The sequence below is a fragment of the Nomascus leucogenys genome, chromosome 15 (assembly GCF_006542625.1).
Source record: "Nomascus leucogenys isolate Asia chromosome 15, Asia_NLE_v1, whole genome shotgun sequence".
In the NCBI taxonomy this organism is placed as follows: domain Eukaryota; kingdom Metazoa; phylum Chordata; class Mammalia; order Primates; family Hylobatidae; genus Nomascus; species Nomascus leucogenys.
The window spans coordinates 73,712,782-73,731,313 of record NC_044395.1 but is presented as its reverse complement, the minus strand read 5'-3'; the positions used below and the strand labels follow the sequence as shown (position 1 = coordinate 73,731,313).

At 43.0% G+C, this 18,532-nt stretch overlaps 1 protein-coding gene across 5 annotated transcripts in view; it reads right to left on the bottom strand.

The window, feature by feature from the left end:
* Positions 1-18,532, bottom strand: part of TEAD1 (TEA domain transcription factor 1) — a 271,344-nt gene that overhangs the window by 167,468 nt on the left and 85,344 nt on the right. For all 5 annotated transcript variants that reach the window (XM_030828914.1, XM_030828915.1, XM_030828917.1 and 2 more), the window contains exon 2: positions 13,798-14,053. In XM_030828914.1, the coding sequence (XP_030684774.1) occupies positions 13,798-13,954 (157 nt within the window). In that variant the 5' untranslated portion in view covers positions 13,955-14,053. The remainder of the gene's footprint in view (positions 1-13,797; positions 14,054-18,532) is intronic.

Sequence of the window (18,532 nt, the reverse complement as noted above, 5' to 3'; positions counted from 1 at the left end):
TATGAACCCCAGAGCCTGAGCTCTTAACCACTACTTTCATGATTAAATATAATTAACGATTACAATCAAATGAGAATCTGATCCTGGGCAACTTACTAAACCTCTCTAGGCCATGGTTTCCTCATCTGTAATGTGAGAATAATAGTAGCTATTCATAAGACTTGTTAGAAGGTTTAAATGGGTTAATGCGAAGTGTTCAGAACAGTACCTGGCACATTGCAAGCATAAATATTCATTATTGCAAAAATTCACTTCAAGAATAAATATTCATTATTATTATTTTGAGTGCCTGTCACATCACCTGCCCTGGTCAGTCCAGGCCTTACTAAGATTCATACATTTCAAAAGGTCCCTATCACAATGCATGTGTTCAACCCACTTGACAATTCCCTTCACCTAACAACTGTTTGTGGTTGCTGTCTAAGGACATATGGGGACTGAGAGAATGCTTCCTAATACACATGGTTTACAATCCAAGTAACCTAAATAGCATCTTTCATAATCAGGATCATATCACCATTGCATTTTGTGTGTTGCTGTGAGACAGAAAATACAAGGGCACATCTTAGCACAGAGATTGCAATAACAGTTGAATAAACATGCAATCCGATACCTCACATCTGGCATGTCATCATCCCCAATATTTTACTGACAATCAAATATGTTTAAGGCTGTGGCTACTTTATAGGTAGAAATGTCTTTATCAGGACATTAACGTGCACCAAACCTCTCTCAATGAAAGCAGTCATAAACAACAATCTCTTCTAAGCTGTCATGGAAGCTACCGTGTTTGCAATAGAACCATTCATCTAAGAGACAGTTGCCAAAGCCCATCTCAACAAAATATCGGGCAAGTCACAGAGCACAGAGGCAGATCCAGGGAAGAGGGTAGGCATACAGTGAGCAATTGGGACCTTTTTAAATGGCCGGAAAAACTCAGCTTATTAACATATGTTAAATATTACCCCAGAAGCTGTAAAGCTTTGGGGTGACAAATATTTCCCCCAAAGGGGGGGGGGACTAAAATGCAATAAAGAAAAAATTTTTTTAATAAACATCCTAGGCAGCAGGTTTCACTATCACACCTTTAAGACTGTGTTCTAAAAGGCTAAGAGGGAGAGGAGAGTACACTGACACAAAAACAAACTTTAAAAAAAAATAAAGCTGGGTGTGGTGGTTCACGCCTGTAATCCTAGCACTTTGGGAGACCGAGGAAGGAGGATCACCTGAGGTCGGGAGTTAGAGACCAGCCTGGCCAACACAGTGAAACCCCATCTCTACTAAAATACAAAATTAGCCGAGCATGGTGGTGCATGCCTGTAATCCCAGCTACTGGGGAGGCTGAGGCAGGAGAATCACTTGAACCCGGGAGGCAGAGGTTGCAGTGAGATGGTGCCATTGCACTCCAGCCTGGGCAACAAAAGCAAAACTCCAACTCAAAAATAATAATAATAATAATAATAACAATATCCAAATGGGCTTTGAAGAACAAATTTGATTTTACTATTTAGCTAGAACTGAAACATGTGAGGAAAGGGAAGGTAGGCAGACGGAATAATCTGCAGGGTATGCATAGCAGGTCAATATCAAGCTGATCAAACACATTCGGATTGCATGTTTATTTGATTATAATTAATAATTATAATTATTAATTATAATCAAATAAGAATCTGTAGCACACTGTAAAGTACCCAGTGTTTTCGTTCTCTAAAATCTACCCATCTCTGTCCAAAGGCAGTACAAATACAAGATTATTTGCCAGGAATCTATTACAAAGGATAACATGGCCATCAAAAACATTACTGGCAGAGAGAAGCCCCCAACCCTCTAGGAATAAACCACGTCTACTCTCATGTACAAGCTGAACGAAAAATACTCAGCAGAGATGTGGATCCCGTTCGTTCTATTTGTGGTGTGAGCCTATGGACATTCAAAGAATGGATGTGGACGTTTTCCTCTCTTTCTCCCATCACCATCTTACCATAATACATGAAAGTTGGAATTATGCGTCTCTGAGCTGGGCCAGCTGACTGACACGCTCAAGTGGCCAGGACACCTGTTGAAGTCCCGGACCGATGTCCTAAAACCTATAATAAGAACGCCCTGTTCTCCTTCTCCACCCTAGCACTGCCACTCTCTGACCACCTGTCCCCTGAGCTTGACACCTCAGCCACCCACAAGTGGAAGGGAGAGATGCTCTCCAAACACCCCTGCACCCCTCCCTGCCCACCGTGACCCTGCCGTGACTCCCCTGGGTGAACCCCCCCCCGCCCCAAGTAAACACCACACCACAGTGGACCCAGGCAATATGGTCTGCTTTCTAACTCTTGCTATTTTCCACATTTTTCTTTAATGAATATCCTTTACTCAGAACCAGAGGAAAAAATAAACTTGACACAATTATCTTTTTTCTTCTGATTCCAAAAGTAACATATGTTTGCGATTGAAACAATCCCATTAATACAGAAACATAATAGAAACCGAGTCTCCTATAATCCCATCTCCCTGTGGCAACCACTATTAGTAGACTGTAAATTCCTCCAGATTTTTTTCTAGGATCCTCCCCACAAACACACTTCTATATTTAAATTTATCAAGTTGAACAGTCTCTAAAATAGCACCTTTAGTGAGAGACCAACAGAACACTACCACCAATAATGATCATTTATTTTAAAAAGACCACTTTAAACACATACTATCACTGGAACAGGATAAAATAGATAACAACAACAATAAATCAGAGACATGCTTTCATGTAAAATGGAAGGCCACGGCAGCAGATGAGTGAGGAACTGAAGCTCTAGAGGTGGGGGTCCGGTGGGGAGGAGAACAGAGAAACAGCATTGAATCCAGGCCTGTGCTGCTAAGAACACAAATGTCCACCCACTCACTACTTCCCTCTGATGCTGCGGAGGGCCACTGTGAGGGAAGCCTGATGAACCTCTGCCCAGCAACAGTCCCTTCCATCATTTGTGGCTCTGATCTCTAAAAGTCTGCCCTGGAGCTCGCCATCCCCCTATTCTTTGACAGAAAACCTAAGAAAGGAGGGCTCAGCTCAATTTCTCCCTTAACCATACAGCCCTCTAACTGAGCTAGGGATGCTTAACTCTGCTTGATGGTTCCAAAGTGTTCTTTCCTACTTTTCCAACAAGTCCTGAACAGGCTTAACTTCTAAAAGCATTATTTTTTTTTAAATATGATATAACTTCCTTTTTTTTTGACTTTTAAGTTCAGGGGTACATGTGCAGGTTTGTTACATGGGTAAAGTCGTGTCATGGGAGTTTGTTGTACAGATTATTTTGTTGCCCAGGTATTAAGCCTGGTACCCATTCGTTATTTTTCCCAATCCTCTCTCTCCTCCTACCCTCCATCAGGCGCCGTGTCTATTGCTCTCCTCTATGTGTCGGTGTCCATGTGTTCTCCTTATTTAGCTCTCTCTTACAAGTGAGCACATGCGATATTTGGTTTTGTTTAAATTAATTAAACCATTAATTTTAAGAATTCAAAGAACTTCTTCATACATAATTACATTTTCTCTCAACATTGCTGAGAGGTAGAAAGAAACATGCTGACTTACCAGCCCCATTCTACTGGTGATGGCAACAAGGCTCAAAGAGCTTGTATGGCTGGCCCACATAACTATAACTATACATCACAAATAGGTATAGTTTTGGACCAACTGAAGAATTTGGGAAGAGGAAGGTAGAAATGTTGGCATTTTCTTCTGACCTTGATGTTCCTCCTGTCCCACTGTTCTGCTCTCTGCTTTTAGACACCACTTACACTCTATCAACATCTTTCCATGCATATCCATGGGGCCATGTACTCCTCAAAGAAATCCCTCAGCACCTGGTTTACTTTGGTACCTTCTTTAAAAATGCACACTTTATCACTGTGAAGTTGAGCATCTACGTGATTCATCAACTCACTGTGGATGAGCTTCACACAGTGCCTTGCTTCCTCATCTCCCATGCCCATCGCCCACATTCACATTAGTTGACCGTATTTGTGGCCACACCTCGAAACTCATCCACTGAAATCTCTCCATCTCTAATCTCAGTGCTGCCTCTCCCATGCATGACCAGAGCCTCCTGTCCTGCCTCCTCTCCTACATGCACCAGAGCCTCTGAATAGCATGCCCCATGGCCTACCAGCCCCTCCAGCTTCACCCTGTCACCTTCCCGACTTAGACTCCTAAGGCCAAGCCATAACAACTGTCAAAATATGAATAAACACAACAACCTTCTTGTAAAGAAAATCATAGAATCATGCCAATGGGTTCCCTCACAAGTAATATGCATCATAGACCTACATTTAAAACATACAACTATAAACTCTTAGAATAAGACACAAGAGAAAATTTTCAGGACCTAGGGCCAGGCAATGAGTTCTCAGACTCAACACCAAAAGCATGACTCACAAAAGGAAAAACTAATAAATAAGACCTCATCAAAATTAAAACTTTTGCTGTTAAAAGTTTTGCTCTGCTAAAAGTTCTTTTGCTTTGCCCATGAGAAAAGATGAAAAGATAAGCTACAGATAAGGAGAAAATCTTTGCAAACCACATATCCAAAAAAGGGAGCTGTATCTAGAAAAAAGAATTCCAAAAACACAACAGTAACAACATAAACCCTCCAATTAGAAAATGAACAAAAGACATGAACAGACATTTCACTGAGGAGGATATACAGATGGCAAATAAGCACATGAAAAGATGTTCAACATCGTTAGTCTTTAAGGAAATGCAAATTAAAACCACATGAGGTATTGATTACACACCTATCACAATGAAAATAAACAATGGTGATGACACCAAATGCTGGTGAGGATGCAGAGAAACTAGATTGCAGGTGAGAATGTAAAGTGGTACAGCTACTCTGGAAAACACTTGGGCAGTTTAAAAGAAAAAAACACTAAATGTACAAATACCATATGAGCCAGCAAATTACACTTGTGAGCATTTATCCCATGTAAGTGAATACTTAGTTTCATACAAAGACCTATAGGTGTATGTTCATAGTGGATTTGAAATGCCTAAACACTGGAATCAGCCCAGATGCCCTTGAATAGCAGAATGGTTAAACAAACTGTGGTACATACACACCACGGAATACTACTCAATGATAAAAAGGAACAAACTTGATACACACAATCTGGATGAATCTCCTAGGAATTAAGCTGAGTTGGAAAAAAGCCAATCTCAAAAGGTTCATGTAGTCTGATTCCATTTATATAACATGTTTGAAATGACAAAATTTTAGAAACAGAGGACAGATAAGTGGTTGCCAGCAGTTAGGGAGAAGGGCAACCCGGGTCCTGTGGTGTTGGAGCTGTTCTGTATTCTGATTGTGGCAGTGGAGACATGAACCTGCACAAGACTAACACACAACAAGTAGTGTACACAACTTAGTACGCACACACAAACGAGTTCAAGTAAAACTGGGAAAATCTGAGTTGTATCACTGGGTTGTATGGATGCCAATATCCCGCTTGTTGCAATATTACACTCCAGTTTTGCAAAATGAAACCACATTGGGGGAAAATGGGCAACATGCATAAAGGATCCCTTTGTGTATTATTTCTTACCATTGCATGTGAATCTACAATATCTCAATAAAAATTTCAGATAAAAAAGAAAGTAATACTCTCTGCTAATACTCACTGCTGAGTAGTTCTTTTTTACTCATCCCTGTCTGTCAATGATAACATCTATACTGTACATCTGTACTAAGCTTGCTCTACTTTTCAAAAGCCCACAATAACCTTCATTTGAGAACAGCAATGAGGCCCCCTCTCGGCCCTCCCCCCATCCTCCTCCATTCTGCATCAGAGGAAAAGAGGCTCCTTTCCCTTTAAAGTCCCTTCTGGGTTTTGCTCCATCAAATACAACCTCAACTCATAAATTCTTTTCCCCAACTAACCAAATGGCCAAGTGCCTCCCCTGTCCTAGAAAAAGTCTTCTCTTAATTTGTTCTGCCCTTCAGGATACCGTGTCTCCTTCCATGCATGGTCAAACTCTCTGCAGACCAGGTCATGGTAATGTTCCCTCTAGGTAGAAAGGGAACATAAACTGAAGAACAAAACTAGCGTCATTCATTTCCTGCACCAAAACCTCATAAAGACTGCTTCAAATGTTAGCCTCATTCTCTGCTCACTTGTTTATCAACTCTAAAAATGTGGTCCTGTCTTCTTGGACCCAGACTGCAGCTAGCCCAGCAGCTCTCAAACCTGGCTGATCACCCAAATGACTCAGGGAGCATTTAGAAATACAGTTTCCCAGGCCATACTCCCAGATATTCTTAGTCAGTAGTTGTTTTGTCTTTTAAGCTCCTTGAGTGTTTCTGTTGATAGTGAGCCTTGGGAACCACTAATCTGTCTTCCCTTTTCTGAAAAAGGCAATCACTTTACTCTCCCAGTGCTGCAGACATTCCATTTAAAATCCATGCCAGTTTTGCCCTTGGTAAATTGTGAACCTGGGCATCACAGGCCATTATCAGATCACTTCTCTGATGATGAGACTCCAAACTATCCCTGCAACTTCAATCTGACTGAGCTCTAGGCAGGAATTTCCAACTCCTTACAGGTCATCTCCAGCTGGATGGTCACCCAGTACATCAAGCATATGACAAAACTTAACTCCTCATTCCTCTCCTCTCTACAAACCTGCTTCTCCTGCCTCCACTCCCCAACTCGTTTAACAGTACCACCATCCTCCCCGTGACCCAGAAGTGGAAGCTGAAATCAAACTCCTCCTTCTTTTTCACAAATCTCATCCCATCAGCCAATTCTGTTGGTTTTATCTCTGAAACTCCTTCCTCCCACCAGCACTGCCTGCATCCTAGTGTAGGCCTCAGGCTCTCCTACCGGACTACTGTAATAGCCATCTAACTTGTCTTCACGCCTTCAGACCTAGTTTTGTCAAACACAGGCTGAGACATGTCATCTCTCCTGAAAAAACTGTAATGGCTTCCGTCTGCCCCCAGAATGAGTGCCAGGCACCTTGGCATGGCACTCGGACCCGCAAAGACACAACGCTGGCTCCTGTACCCCTCCCCCAGGGAGATATTTTCATTTCTAAGCACATCAGGGCTGTGCCCTTCCAGGCCTCCATGCCTTTATCACACATTCCTTCAGCCAGAATGACCTTCCCTTCTCCTTTTCCCCACAGGGGCAAGTCTGAACCTGTGCTCCAGAACTTGTCTGAAGTTATATGCAACAGTCCTAAAACTACATACAAATATATGATTTTTCTGGGGGAAAGGGTCCATAGCTTTCTACAGATTCTCCAAGGGGTCTATAATCCAAAGTAAGTTTAAAAACCACTACATGATCTTTTTCCCAAAGTTCAAAGTTAGCTAAGTCTGTCTGTCTCATGCTCTCTTTCATTCTCAAACATATACAAGTAAATTCCCCAATCATAAATAATCACACTTTGTGCTGCTCCACTGCTAAACCAGGTATATCTCTAGTACAGAATATACTTCCCTCCGTGTCAATATTGGAGTCATTCGTATTGACTGGCTTGGTTGTAAATGTCAGCTCCACAGCTTATTTACTATGTGACCTCAAGCAAATAACCTGACCTTGCTGGACCTCACTTTCCTCAGCAGCAAAATGGGCATAATTACAGTACCTATATTATTGGGTTGTTTTTGAGGAATAATCAAGATAGCACACCCTATAACAATGGGAAAGTGCCTGGTATGTTAACTGCTCATGCAGATCAGCTTTTTAAGTTATTTTATGTCTGTTGTCCCCATCACACTCAAAGCACAGTGCAGGCCCTCAATAAATGATTTACAAATCCACATCTTCCTGAATCCCAGGGCTCATCCACTGCCACAGCAAAGCTGTTGGAAAGCATAACTTGGTAATACTTTCACGTTCTTTTCCTTCTACCTCCCTTATGACCAATTCTTGAGCCATCTTTAATTAGCTATTTTGTACCCGGATTGCATAAGAGCTCACACCTTGTGCATACACTTTTACATACCCCCAACACATTAAGCTTCCCAATCAAAATGCTGATGACGCTGGCCCTGCTATTCTCACAGGAACCAAACTATTTCAAAAATTCCCCATTACTCATCTGCTCCGAGCATTCCAGAATTAACCCTTGCTCTGCTATTGTCCATATTTTGTGCAGAAACCTTTTCTATCTCTTCAACTAACATTTGCCAACACAAAAAATAGGGCTTCTTCTTTCTCAATCTAAGATCATTAAATAAGCATCTTCCTCTTTTTTTCCTTCTTTCTTTCTAGCCACTTCCTCCCACAGGAGAGGCCCTTAGGGCTTACAGGCTTAATCACCTACGTTCTCTGTTTGAACCGTAATTCATCTCCCATAAGCATTTATTCAGCAAACATTACTGACACCTTCTATATTCCAGGCCTTGAAATACATCCAGTGATCGGTGGGGTCCCGGCTTTGGGAGCTTCTAGCCTGTTCTACCACATAGCTGTTTGTTTCACGCTTCTAACCAATTAACTTGAAATAACACCCTGAATCAGAGGTCCGAAAGAGGAAATCAAAGATGCCACATGATGTTCATATGGAGCTCTGAGAAGAAAACTTTGCCAAGGCCTGGAGACCCTCCAGGGCTGGGAGTCTATGGCCATTTCCACACCAGGGCTCTGGGGTCTCCACTGACAAAGCCTACCTCCCTGATCCTCAAAGAGCTGCTGTGAGAACACACTATCTTATAAAAGGATGATTCTGCAATTGTTTGACCAGTCCTCTGCATCCAGAGGAGTGTAGCGACCACAGGTTTCAGTCTCTTTGCTGTACTGACTAATCAATACATACTCTCACTTGCTTGTGTGAACTCTCATTTTGATACCCCCTTTGTCAGTTCTGCCACCACCTCATTTAAAAAGCCCGCTTTCCTCTTCTGACTTCTGCTCCTATGAAGTAAAGAAAGATGCAATCCTAAGTCCTATGCTATCCTGGTGGGCAGAGCACAGGTCAGCAGCGGGGGAGGACTGACTAGAGATACCCTCCCCCTCATCTTTGCTGGTCCTCACATTTCAGGTCTCTGGGGCTGACCAGTAGTCCTGGTATCCCAATAAGAAAGGGTCCTTCCTTGGAGCTGACCTAAGCAAGGATCCTGAAGACATCTGCTTGCAAAAGGAGAAGTCAATAGTGGCCAGGAAGATGTCTGGAAGCAACAGCTCTGCCCAGACTGCTTATAGGATCCTAGGGCACTAGAACCTTCCAGACATCCTCCTGGCCACTACCGAGGCCAGCCTTGTGATCTGGGATGCTCTCCGCTACGTTATTTGAGATGATTTCTTCCTGCCAGCATCAGGCCAGGTGCCCTCGACCCTGGTAGCCAAGAATAGGCTTCAAAAGGCTAAGTGGAAGGTGACCATCTTCAAAGGGCTCTCAAACTTCTCAGAAAGCTTTGGCACACAGTCCTGACCTCAGGTCAGTTTCCTGCAAATGAACTTGAGATAGCTCCATGAGGGCAGGGACCATGTCTGTCTGGTTCACTACAGTATCCCTGACAACCCCTAGCACAGGGCTGGAATACAGCTGCGCTGGGGCTCAACACTGATTCACTGGATTTACGTATAACGATCTCTACCAAGGAAGGAACAAAAGCTCAGCAGAAAGAGTCCAAGATGTAGAGTCAGACAGCCCTGAATTTGAAACCTGCTAGCTATACCATTTATACTGGCCATGTGCAAGCCACTTTACCCCTCTCAGACTCAGCTTCCTGTCTATACAGTGAGGATGATAATACCAGCTTCAAAGCATTGTTAAAAGCATTAGACAGAATTGTATGTGAAGCCTCTTTAGCATAGTGCTTGGCAGAGAGCACTTCTTTGTTTTCAGTTCATAAGCACTTACATACCTCTCACTATATGCTAGATACAGTTCAAACATTGCAGGGTGTAGTGGTGTTCCAGATAACGATTCGTTCATTTAATTCTTCTAACAATTCTATGCAGTAAGATCTATCTAATCCTCCTTTTCAGTTGAGGAAATTGAGACAGAGAAGTAAGGTAACTCGATAAAAATCTGATATCTAGAAGTGCGGGGCCAGGATTCATATTATTTATAGAGTCCAGACTGTTAAGTGCTATACTTCTCTGCCTCTACAGCAAGCAACCAGTGAAGGTTAGTTCCTGTCCCTGCCCTATTTGATTATGGGGTCTATCTGACTGGGGTTTTCAGTTGCAAAAGAAACATATTCAGGTGTTCCCGTGGTTTGCTATTTATTTTGTTTTGTTTTAAACTACAGCCTGCTCTTCTGAAATCCAATTTTGGTAAGTTTGTTTATCAAGAACTTCCCTCTCATCTTGTCCTCCTGCCATCTCCTCTCCCATGAACTACCAGGAAAAGAGTCACACACAGCTGTGTGAAAACAAAAAATGAAAAAGACAAGCACAGAGAAAGAGAGAGCCCCAGGGAGTGAGCACACATGCCCTTAGGAACCAGGTCAAAGGACGTCTCATACCCCTTCTAGTAATCCATAAAAACGACTGCCTACACATAAGGATGCCCACAGCAGAAGCCACCTATCCACACGGAGCCCAAACACATAAAGTCTTAGCTCCCCAAAGACCAAGTTAGCAGAAAGCGAATGAAGCCATCTCCTCCAGTGGCCAAAACCTCATCATAAACAGAGTTGTCCTTTTTTCTCCTTTATAAGACTGCATTTGCCCTACCGCCAACCATGAACAAAATTTCATTACCAAAATAAATCACTTGACCTTGCTTCTCCAACGGCTCAGGATTAGTGACATCACAAAGCACTCTACAAATGCTCTGAAATACTGGAATAACCATAACCCTTTCAAGTAAAAAACACTTGGTATTTCACTAAAAGACTAAATCATTTTTATTTTACTGCATGGAATTCAAAAATGCTTTAAATGTTTTCATTTTCAAAATCCTTAGAAAAAAACTATGCTCTTTAAGGCCTTAAGAAACCCTGACTCCTGGTCTGGTTTGTGTCCCAGTTCAGGTATGGTAAGATGGGGAACAGGCCAAAAGCCCGAGACAGTAGCTCCGGCCCCACACTGCTCATATGATTCAATTATCCAGTGGCTGGGGCCTCACCATGGAGGCTCCCAAGTCAACTGTCTCTCATCCTCCAAGTCACAGGCAGGTGAGAGGCAGCTCCCAGTCACCCAGGGCAGTTCCTCTTAAGGGGTCCAGTCTCCACTACCAATAGTCCCATTAACCACCATGGTTCCCTTCCAAGGTAGCAGTAGAAGCAAAGCTCCTCATGTTGACCAGAGAGAGGGAGTTCAGGGGGGATGTTTCCTCCCCAAGGCAGCTGCCTGGAGGTGGGGGTGGCTGCAGGACAGTGCAGCCAACGCATCTTCTGAGCCCCAATTAGGATACACACTCCCCCAGGCTGTATACTCCACTTGCTGAAAAACCCACAACCAGTAAGATTGTTCTTTCCAAATGAGTTAAAATTCCTAATGCTGCTTGCTCAAAAGGACTGTCCCATTTTAAATCAGGTTAGCCACCAACACAGTCACTAAATGTGCTGCTGAGTTAAGGAGAAAAGAATCCATACATCAAAACCATGCACACTCAGGAAGCACTCAGAATTTAAGTTACGCTGGGTACCCAAGACAGGCTAGGCTCCCAAGCAGCACCACATTTGTCAAAACTGACCCTCTTGCTCAATGACAAGAAACAAAACCATAGCATCACAAAATGGAAGAGTCCAAAGGACCCATGGACATCATCAACTACTTTATCATCTTATTTTTACACAGGAGAAAACTGAGACCAAGACCAAGGGTAAAATCTTCAAGTTCATTGTTGATACAACTACTCACATCCAAAGCTTCTCTTTGTTCTTCTTAGCCTGCTGCCTCTGAGACCCAATTACCAACAAGAGCTCTTATACAATTATTTTCACATAAAAATATTTATATAATTGAATTACAGGCAAATTGGTTAAATCCACCAGGGCTGCTGTCTATAAAGTAAAATCTCAATGGAGAACAATACAAAATTGGAGTTGACAAAAGTTAACTTGTGCTTTGAATTATGTTCTCAGCCCCAAAACCTTATTCCTGAAAGGACAGGACCTTTCCTAGTATTTCCTGTGGGAAATGAAGTGCAGTGGTTATGCCCCACTGGGATTTCTAATACTATGCCTTTGTTTTAAATTGAAACCATTTTTGGGTAAGCAAATGAGAGTCGTACAAGGTAGTGTCCCAAAGCTACCCTTTACTACCCATAATAAAATCATCTTCAAAGAAGCTTCAAAGATTAAAATGCTTTTCTCTGCCTTTAAGAAAGGGAGCTGCATTTTCAGGTATGAAAACAAGACCCACAAAGCAAACAGCCAGGCTGAGGATGAAGAGACCAGGAAAGATCCAGACATACAGAAAATCTAAGGCCCTGAAACTCTCTTCCCATAGTAGCTGAGATGTTTCATCCCCAGTCCATTTCACCAGATACAAAGAGGCTTCCCTGGCTACAAAGGATATTATGGGAGCATAAAACAAATGCTGAAGGCCTGGGTCTCCTTCTCCTCTGTGTGTGACAGGCTGAGAGACTCCAATGCTGCAGAAAGCAAAATTTTCCTTGTTTCCATTACATCATCCAAGTTGGAGAGGAGGAGGGCGGGGTGGGGGCACAGCTGGTGGCAGCTGCACCACCATCTGCTTTCTCCTTAGCAGTGTGTGCTAGTTGAAGCCACAGTCTCCTACGGCTCCTGATAGAGGAAGCGCAGTATTAAAGGTACAACACCTTATTATGAAAAAGACTTCCAGTTGTTTAGAAATAATCACTCCCATGATAAGTTAACCTCAGGTAAAATACTGAGCCAGTTCTCTTTGAGTTTAGGTTATTTGTGTTTGCATCTTTTTAGACTCAGCTACAGTGCGAACTCTGTTAACTCAACGTGCTCAATTAGACAAGCAGAATGTTCAAGCAACTACACCTGCCATCTGCTTCCCAAAAGGTAAGCAGCCAAAAAGTACAGGTCTGCAGCTGGAAGCATTTATGGAAGGAAGTTAGGGGGTGCCCAAACCCAGCAAGCAAGCCCCAGACCAGCAGGTGGATCCTTGCTGCTGCCCTAGGCATCCAGAACCAAAATAGTTAACAGGTCTCTCTCTCCTTGGCACTCCTGGTGTTTCCTTCAGAATGCCCTTCAAGGCAACCCCCAAAGAAGGGGAGATGGTGACAGTGACCCGGGGTGCTAATGCCTTGTCTGACCATTCAACTGCAAACTGGCAGCAAAGCAGCAAATTGGTGGTTCAGAGGCTGATCAAGCCCATGCACATACATGTTTTCTCTGGCCTGTACAGAGTTGCTTTAAAAAAAAAAAAAAAGTGCTGGCTTTTTAAAAAGAGTAGATTTCATATAAGCATCTGGAATGCTGGCTCTTCCTCAAGGGAGCTGGGGACAATCAAGGGATTCGGCAGCACCAGGCCCCCATTCCTAGTGGCATCAGTTACCTAGAGGTAAGTGGCAGTGTTTCCTTGCGATCTGGTCTGCGTTCAGAAGACCTCCTCCCCACCATCTGGTGTCTGTACATGCCACTGCAACTATTTATGTTCCTGCCTGGACCCCTGGAGCTTCTGACGTAATGCCACTACGCATGTAGAAGAAGAAAAGCCCAGGCGGTGATTTCCCAAAGGTCCTTTATTGACTCTCCTTTTTAGTTGAGGGTTAGTCCTTTGGATGACCCACTAAAATTCTACAAATATCATTCAACCCCATACAATGGACGGCTCTTGATGGAAGACCAGCTACAATCTATCCCCTACCACAACAGCAGGTTGTAGTATTTCAAAGGAGTGTTCCAGGCCACTTACCATACATTTTGCCTTCGTCTGATAAGATAATTTTCCTCCTCCCACATGGCGGATAGATAGCCAGGGCCTCCTGAAAGCTTTGCTCAATGTCGGGGCTCCAGACCCCTTCCGCATCATTGTCAATTGGCTTATCTGCAGAGTCACTCATCCTTTCCATGTTTTCGGCAGGGCTCTCGCTGCCGCTCCAACTGCTGGGCTCAATTTTGGCGGTGGGATTTTCCAAGCCGAAGCCTGGAGCCTTTTCAAGAAAATAAACCTAGAAGAGAAAACCAAAAACAGTGTAAGGATGTGGTAACCACAAACACAATGCTCTTGCTAGCTCTAGTGCAAATTCTTCAGTCACCAGCTTTTTTCATTTCATTTTATTATTTCAGTCTTTTTGGGGGTACAGGTGGTTTTGGGTTACATGGTTAAGTTCTTTAGTGGTGATTTCTGAGATTTTGGTTCAGTCACCAGCTTTGCTTGGAGAACTCCTATTGGAGAATATGGAATTTTGAGATCCAAGTGGCTTTCTTATCTAAGTATCATGTTAAGCACCCACACAGAAATGCAACTGCAGGCAGAAGCTGGATAATCTTCACAGACGAGAGGAAATTTATATGGAAGAACTGTACTCACTCGGAGTTGCAAGTTTGCAGTGATTCATACAAAAACCATTTACTGAGTGCCTACTATCTACCAGGGGCACTTTGCTAAATGATCATCGAATCCCCAAAGCAGAACAAGTTATTTATAAGAAAATAAAGTTTTTTAAAATATCCACTTCACCATGGCAACTGGCATCATAACTCGGAAACTCTGTTAGTTTCACTATCCCAATATGAGATCATCAAGATGCAACATGGTGGCAGGATCAAGGAGGGAAGGAGGAAGATTATTTTGGTATCACACATACTCATTCTACTGAGACAGCAATGCCGGCTGACCTGGACCTATGTCATATATCTCTGGGGCTTTTACCCTGTAGAATCAGGTCACTTTGCCACTCTCAGCTCCTAGACTGTAACCTTGAAGTAGGGACCAAGCTGTCCCCAGTCCTGACTTCCCTGCAACATCTACCACAAGTGCCTAGCACACCTGTGGAAATATTCTCTACTGACGTGGAGCACTCCGTCTCGTAGCCTACGCTAAATTCCTGATCACATGAAAACTGTGGGGGAGTATTTCATTTCTTTTTCTGTAGCACTGAAGATCATGGAACCAAAAAAAATATCTCTCAAAGATTTATTCCCCTTAAATTATGTATATAACCTATGGTCATAAAGGGATAAACTTTCCAAACAAATGTCAAACTGGCATAACGTCAATGTGAAAATGATCTAATCCAGTACTCCCTGCTGTCTGGCACACTAACATATCAATATCCCTTTGTTGAAAAGGTGTAAGATCATTAATTCAAAGGCCTCCCAAAAATGAGAGAGAAAGGATTGATCGAAAAGAGGAGGCCAAGGGCCTGAGTAGGGAGGACTTCATGTGGCCACAGTTCCTCCCCTTCTCGCCCCATCAAATCCAGGCAGTATTACAACACGGACACCCAGGAGGGAAGCAGGTGCTGGTGGCCCCACGTGGCACCAGGGACTGCTCCATATTCCAGGGCCATTACCTGACAGCAAGCAACCTGTCTTCTTCCCCGCTGTCTCTCAACTGTATCCTGTGCCCCTGTCCTCCCCTACCTGTGTATATCAACAGATGCCAGGTGCAGAAACTCTGAGGCACATGAATATTATATAATTAATGGTATAACTATAACTAGTGGGCACTTTTGGCTTCTTCCCTTCCAGCTCTGTAGACTTGGCAGCACCTGGATTTTAAAAAAAAATACACAAAAAACCCTCTGGTTGTCTGCCTTTAAATGCTGCTACTGAGCCATCATTCAAAGAACTTGTCAGCAAAATATTTACTACCTCTTACCAACATATGTACATTTACAGAGGACTTTCAAAATTGCCAAATGTGAAGGTATAAATTAAGCCACAAGAAAGCATTTTGTGACTGACCTCCGGATGAACTTGACGATGCCTGCAGTGTGGGCCTTTTGAATTCAAACTATTACCTTTTTTGTTACGATCTAAGAGTCTTATGAAATTCAAACTAAACTATAGAGTCTGTTCTAGCTTCAAAGTAGTTTATTAGACAAATTATGAGAATAAGAATGAATTCTTTGAGCAGTGGCTAGCCCACCTTCTTCCTCTCCACCCTAACCACCAAACAACAACAACAAAAAGACAAAAACAAACCAAAACAACACACATGTACAAAACCACAGGCCAGTCCTTGAGCTCCGGGCAGTTCACAGCAGTATGTATTCACTCCAAGGAGCCGCACTTTAAGATAAATAGTAGTTATGCCCAGTGCTCAGTCAGGATAGCAGGGAATGGGATCCAGAACAGTAGGGGATAGCTGAAGGGACTGAGGGACCTTCGACTGCCTTAAAAGAATGTTCTCATATAACTGTAAGCCCCAGAGTCTCCACCAACCACCCCCATTCAGTGCTTGAAGTCCCCTCAAGATCTACTCAACTGGTCACAGTCTACCCTTGAACACTACCAGCAAGGAACTCATTACCTTCTCAGTACTACCCCGCTTCATACTGACATGTTGAAATGCTTCCATTTATCAGGCGAAAACCCATCTCCTGGTTAACATCTACACATCCATTCCTTCAGAGTATACCCCATCCTTCAGGGGAGCAAATCTCTCCTAAGACACCCATTTAGGTATGACAGAAGCAGCCCCCAGGATCCTAATTGTCTTCCAGACTAGAAACCATCATCCCTCTGCCCACCCTCATGAATGCATTTAGTGGCCCCCAATAAATGGCACTCAGAGGTGGACTTACTTTCCATTAAACTTCTAAGCTCCTGCCCCTCAGAGGTTGTCCCTGAATACTGTCTTTTGTGCAACTGGTGTCAGAGCTAAAAGCAGGAGTTTATATTTATTCCTATTAAATTCTATCATTTTTAGCCTCAGCCCACAGCCCAAAGATGGGAAGATTCTTCTGAATCACAACCGCACACTTAGTGTCTAAGACACTCAACAACCTCTGAAGAGCTGTCTGTCACATGGGAAGGATGTAGATCCACTTTGGGAAGTTCCAAAGAATATTCTGACTCAATATAAGAAAAAAATTTCTGCTACTTGAACTGCTCCACAAGGGGCTGGCTGTTCTAGCAGACAGGCAGCAGAGTCTTACAGACAACCTCTTCTAATTACTTCTATAGGTATGAATCACAAGTTCCTGGTTGTTTGGGGGAATGCAGTATTAACTAGCATTAACTGATCTATCCACTTAGTAAGTACAGCCAGTTTTAAATGCTCACATTTTTATTCATTTACTGCAAAGGAAAAGACCTTGTGTATCCGGGCTCTTGCAATTTTTCGTCAACTAGAGTTCAGCAGGATGGAATTACCTAATCTAGCAATGGGCCAGGACACAGCCCCAGAAACTACCAGATACATAATCCACAGAGTTACACAGGCCTCTAGTTTTACAACCCCATCATAAGATGAAGACTTTACATATGGGCAGAGAATTTCCTATCACAAGACTGGAGCTGGCTGAGAAAAGCTCCCCATACTGGATACCAAAATAACCATCCTGGCACTCCATCCCCCAGGTTCCTTCCAGTTCAGCTCAAACTCCACCTCATCCTGGAAACTGGCCTTGTATCTACAGGCTCTGAGAGTATCAACCACATGTTAGGAGAACCCTAAAAATGTGTGGAATTGGCCAACTGCCACGCAATCTACCTCGATTCTGAATCTACAGCAACAAGCACTTGATTATAATCAATATTAAAATCTAAATGAGTGAATTATGCGCACAATGTCTTATCTGCAGAGCTGATATCTTTACCTCCCCATACATATATATCCTTTAAGTGAAGGAGTCAGCTTTCACTAAATTCAGTAAATAAATAACACAGTACTGGGGCAAGAGGTGGGAGAGGAAGGGAGGGGAGTATATGAAGACTCCAACAGATGTGGGTTTCAAACCTACTCGCCCTCAAGCCATGGAGCTCAAGCTACCACAACTACTTTTGTGCCAACCTAATAACTCTCAGAAGCTCAGGTTTTCATTTGTTAAATGCAAATAACAAATTAAATTCCATCCCAATACAGAAAAATGATTAAGGGATGGAGGGACTCTACTCCACAGGGTTGCCATAAAGATTTAGTAAGATCATGAGTGAAGGCACTCTGCCATTTGTAAAACCATGAACAGACGTTCATTTATGTCCAAGTCCATCCTCTCTAGACAATGCTATGTACCTTTTTGATGGATGGTGAAGACATGAGAGAGCTTCCTCTAATGGTTCACTTTGGGAAACTGATTTACAAAGGATCTCTTCTTCAAGGTCTTCAAATGACTGCACAGAAAATGTAAATTGGTGACAACACCTTTATTTCTAACACTCATCTAATTCTGAATTTATTCACGGGTTCAACAGCTTTCAGATTCTTACGGGCAGTGTGGTTCAGGGTAGTAACCCTTTCCACAGAATGCCTTCAAGGAAAGAGAATAGAAAAGTCTTCTTTGTTGGAAACAATTTTTTTTTTTTTTTGAGATGGAGTCTCACTCTATTGCCCAGGCTGGAGTGCAGTGGCATGATCTCGGCTCACTGCAACCTCCTACTCCCGAGTTCAAGCAATTCTCCTGCCTCAGCCTCCCGAGTAGCTGGGATTACAGGCATTCACCACCACGCTTAGCTAATTTTTGTATTTTTTAGTAGAG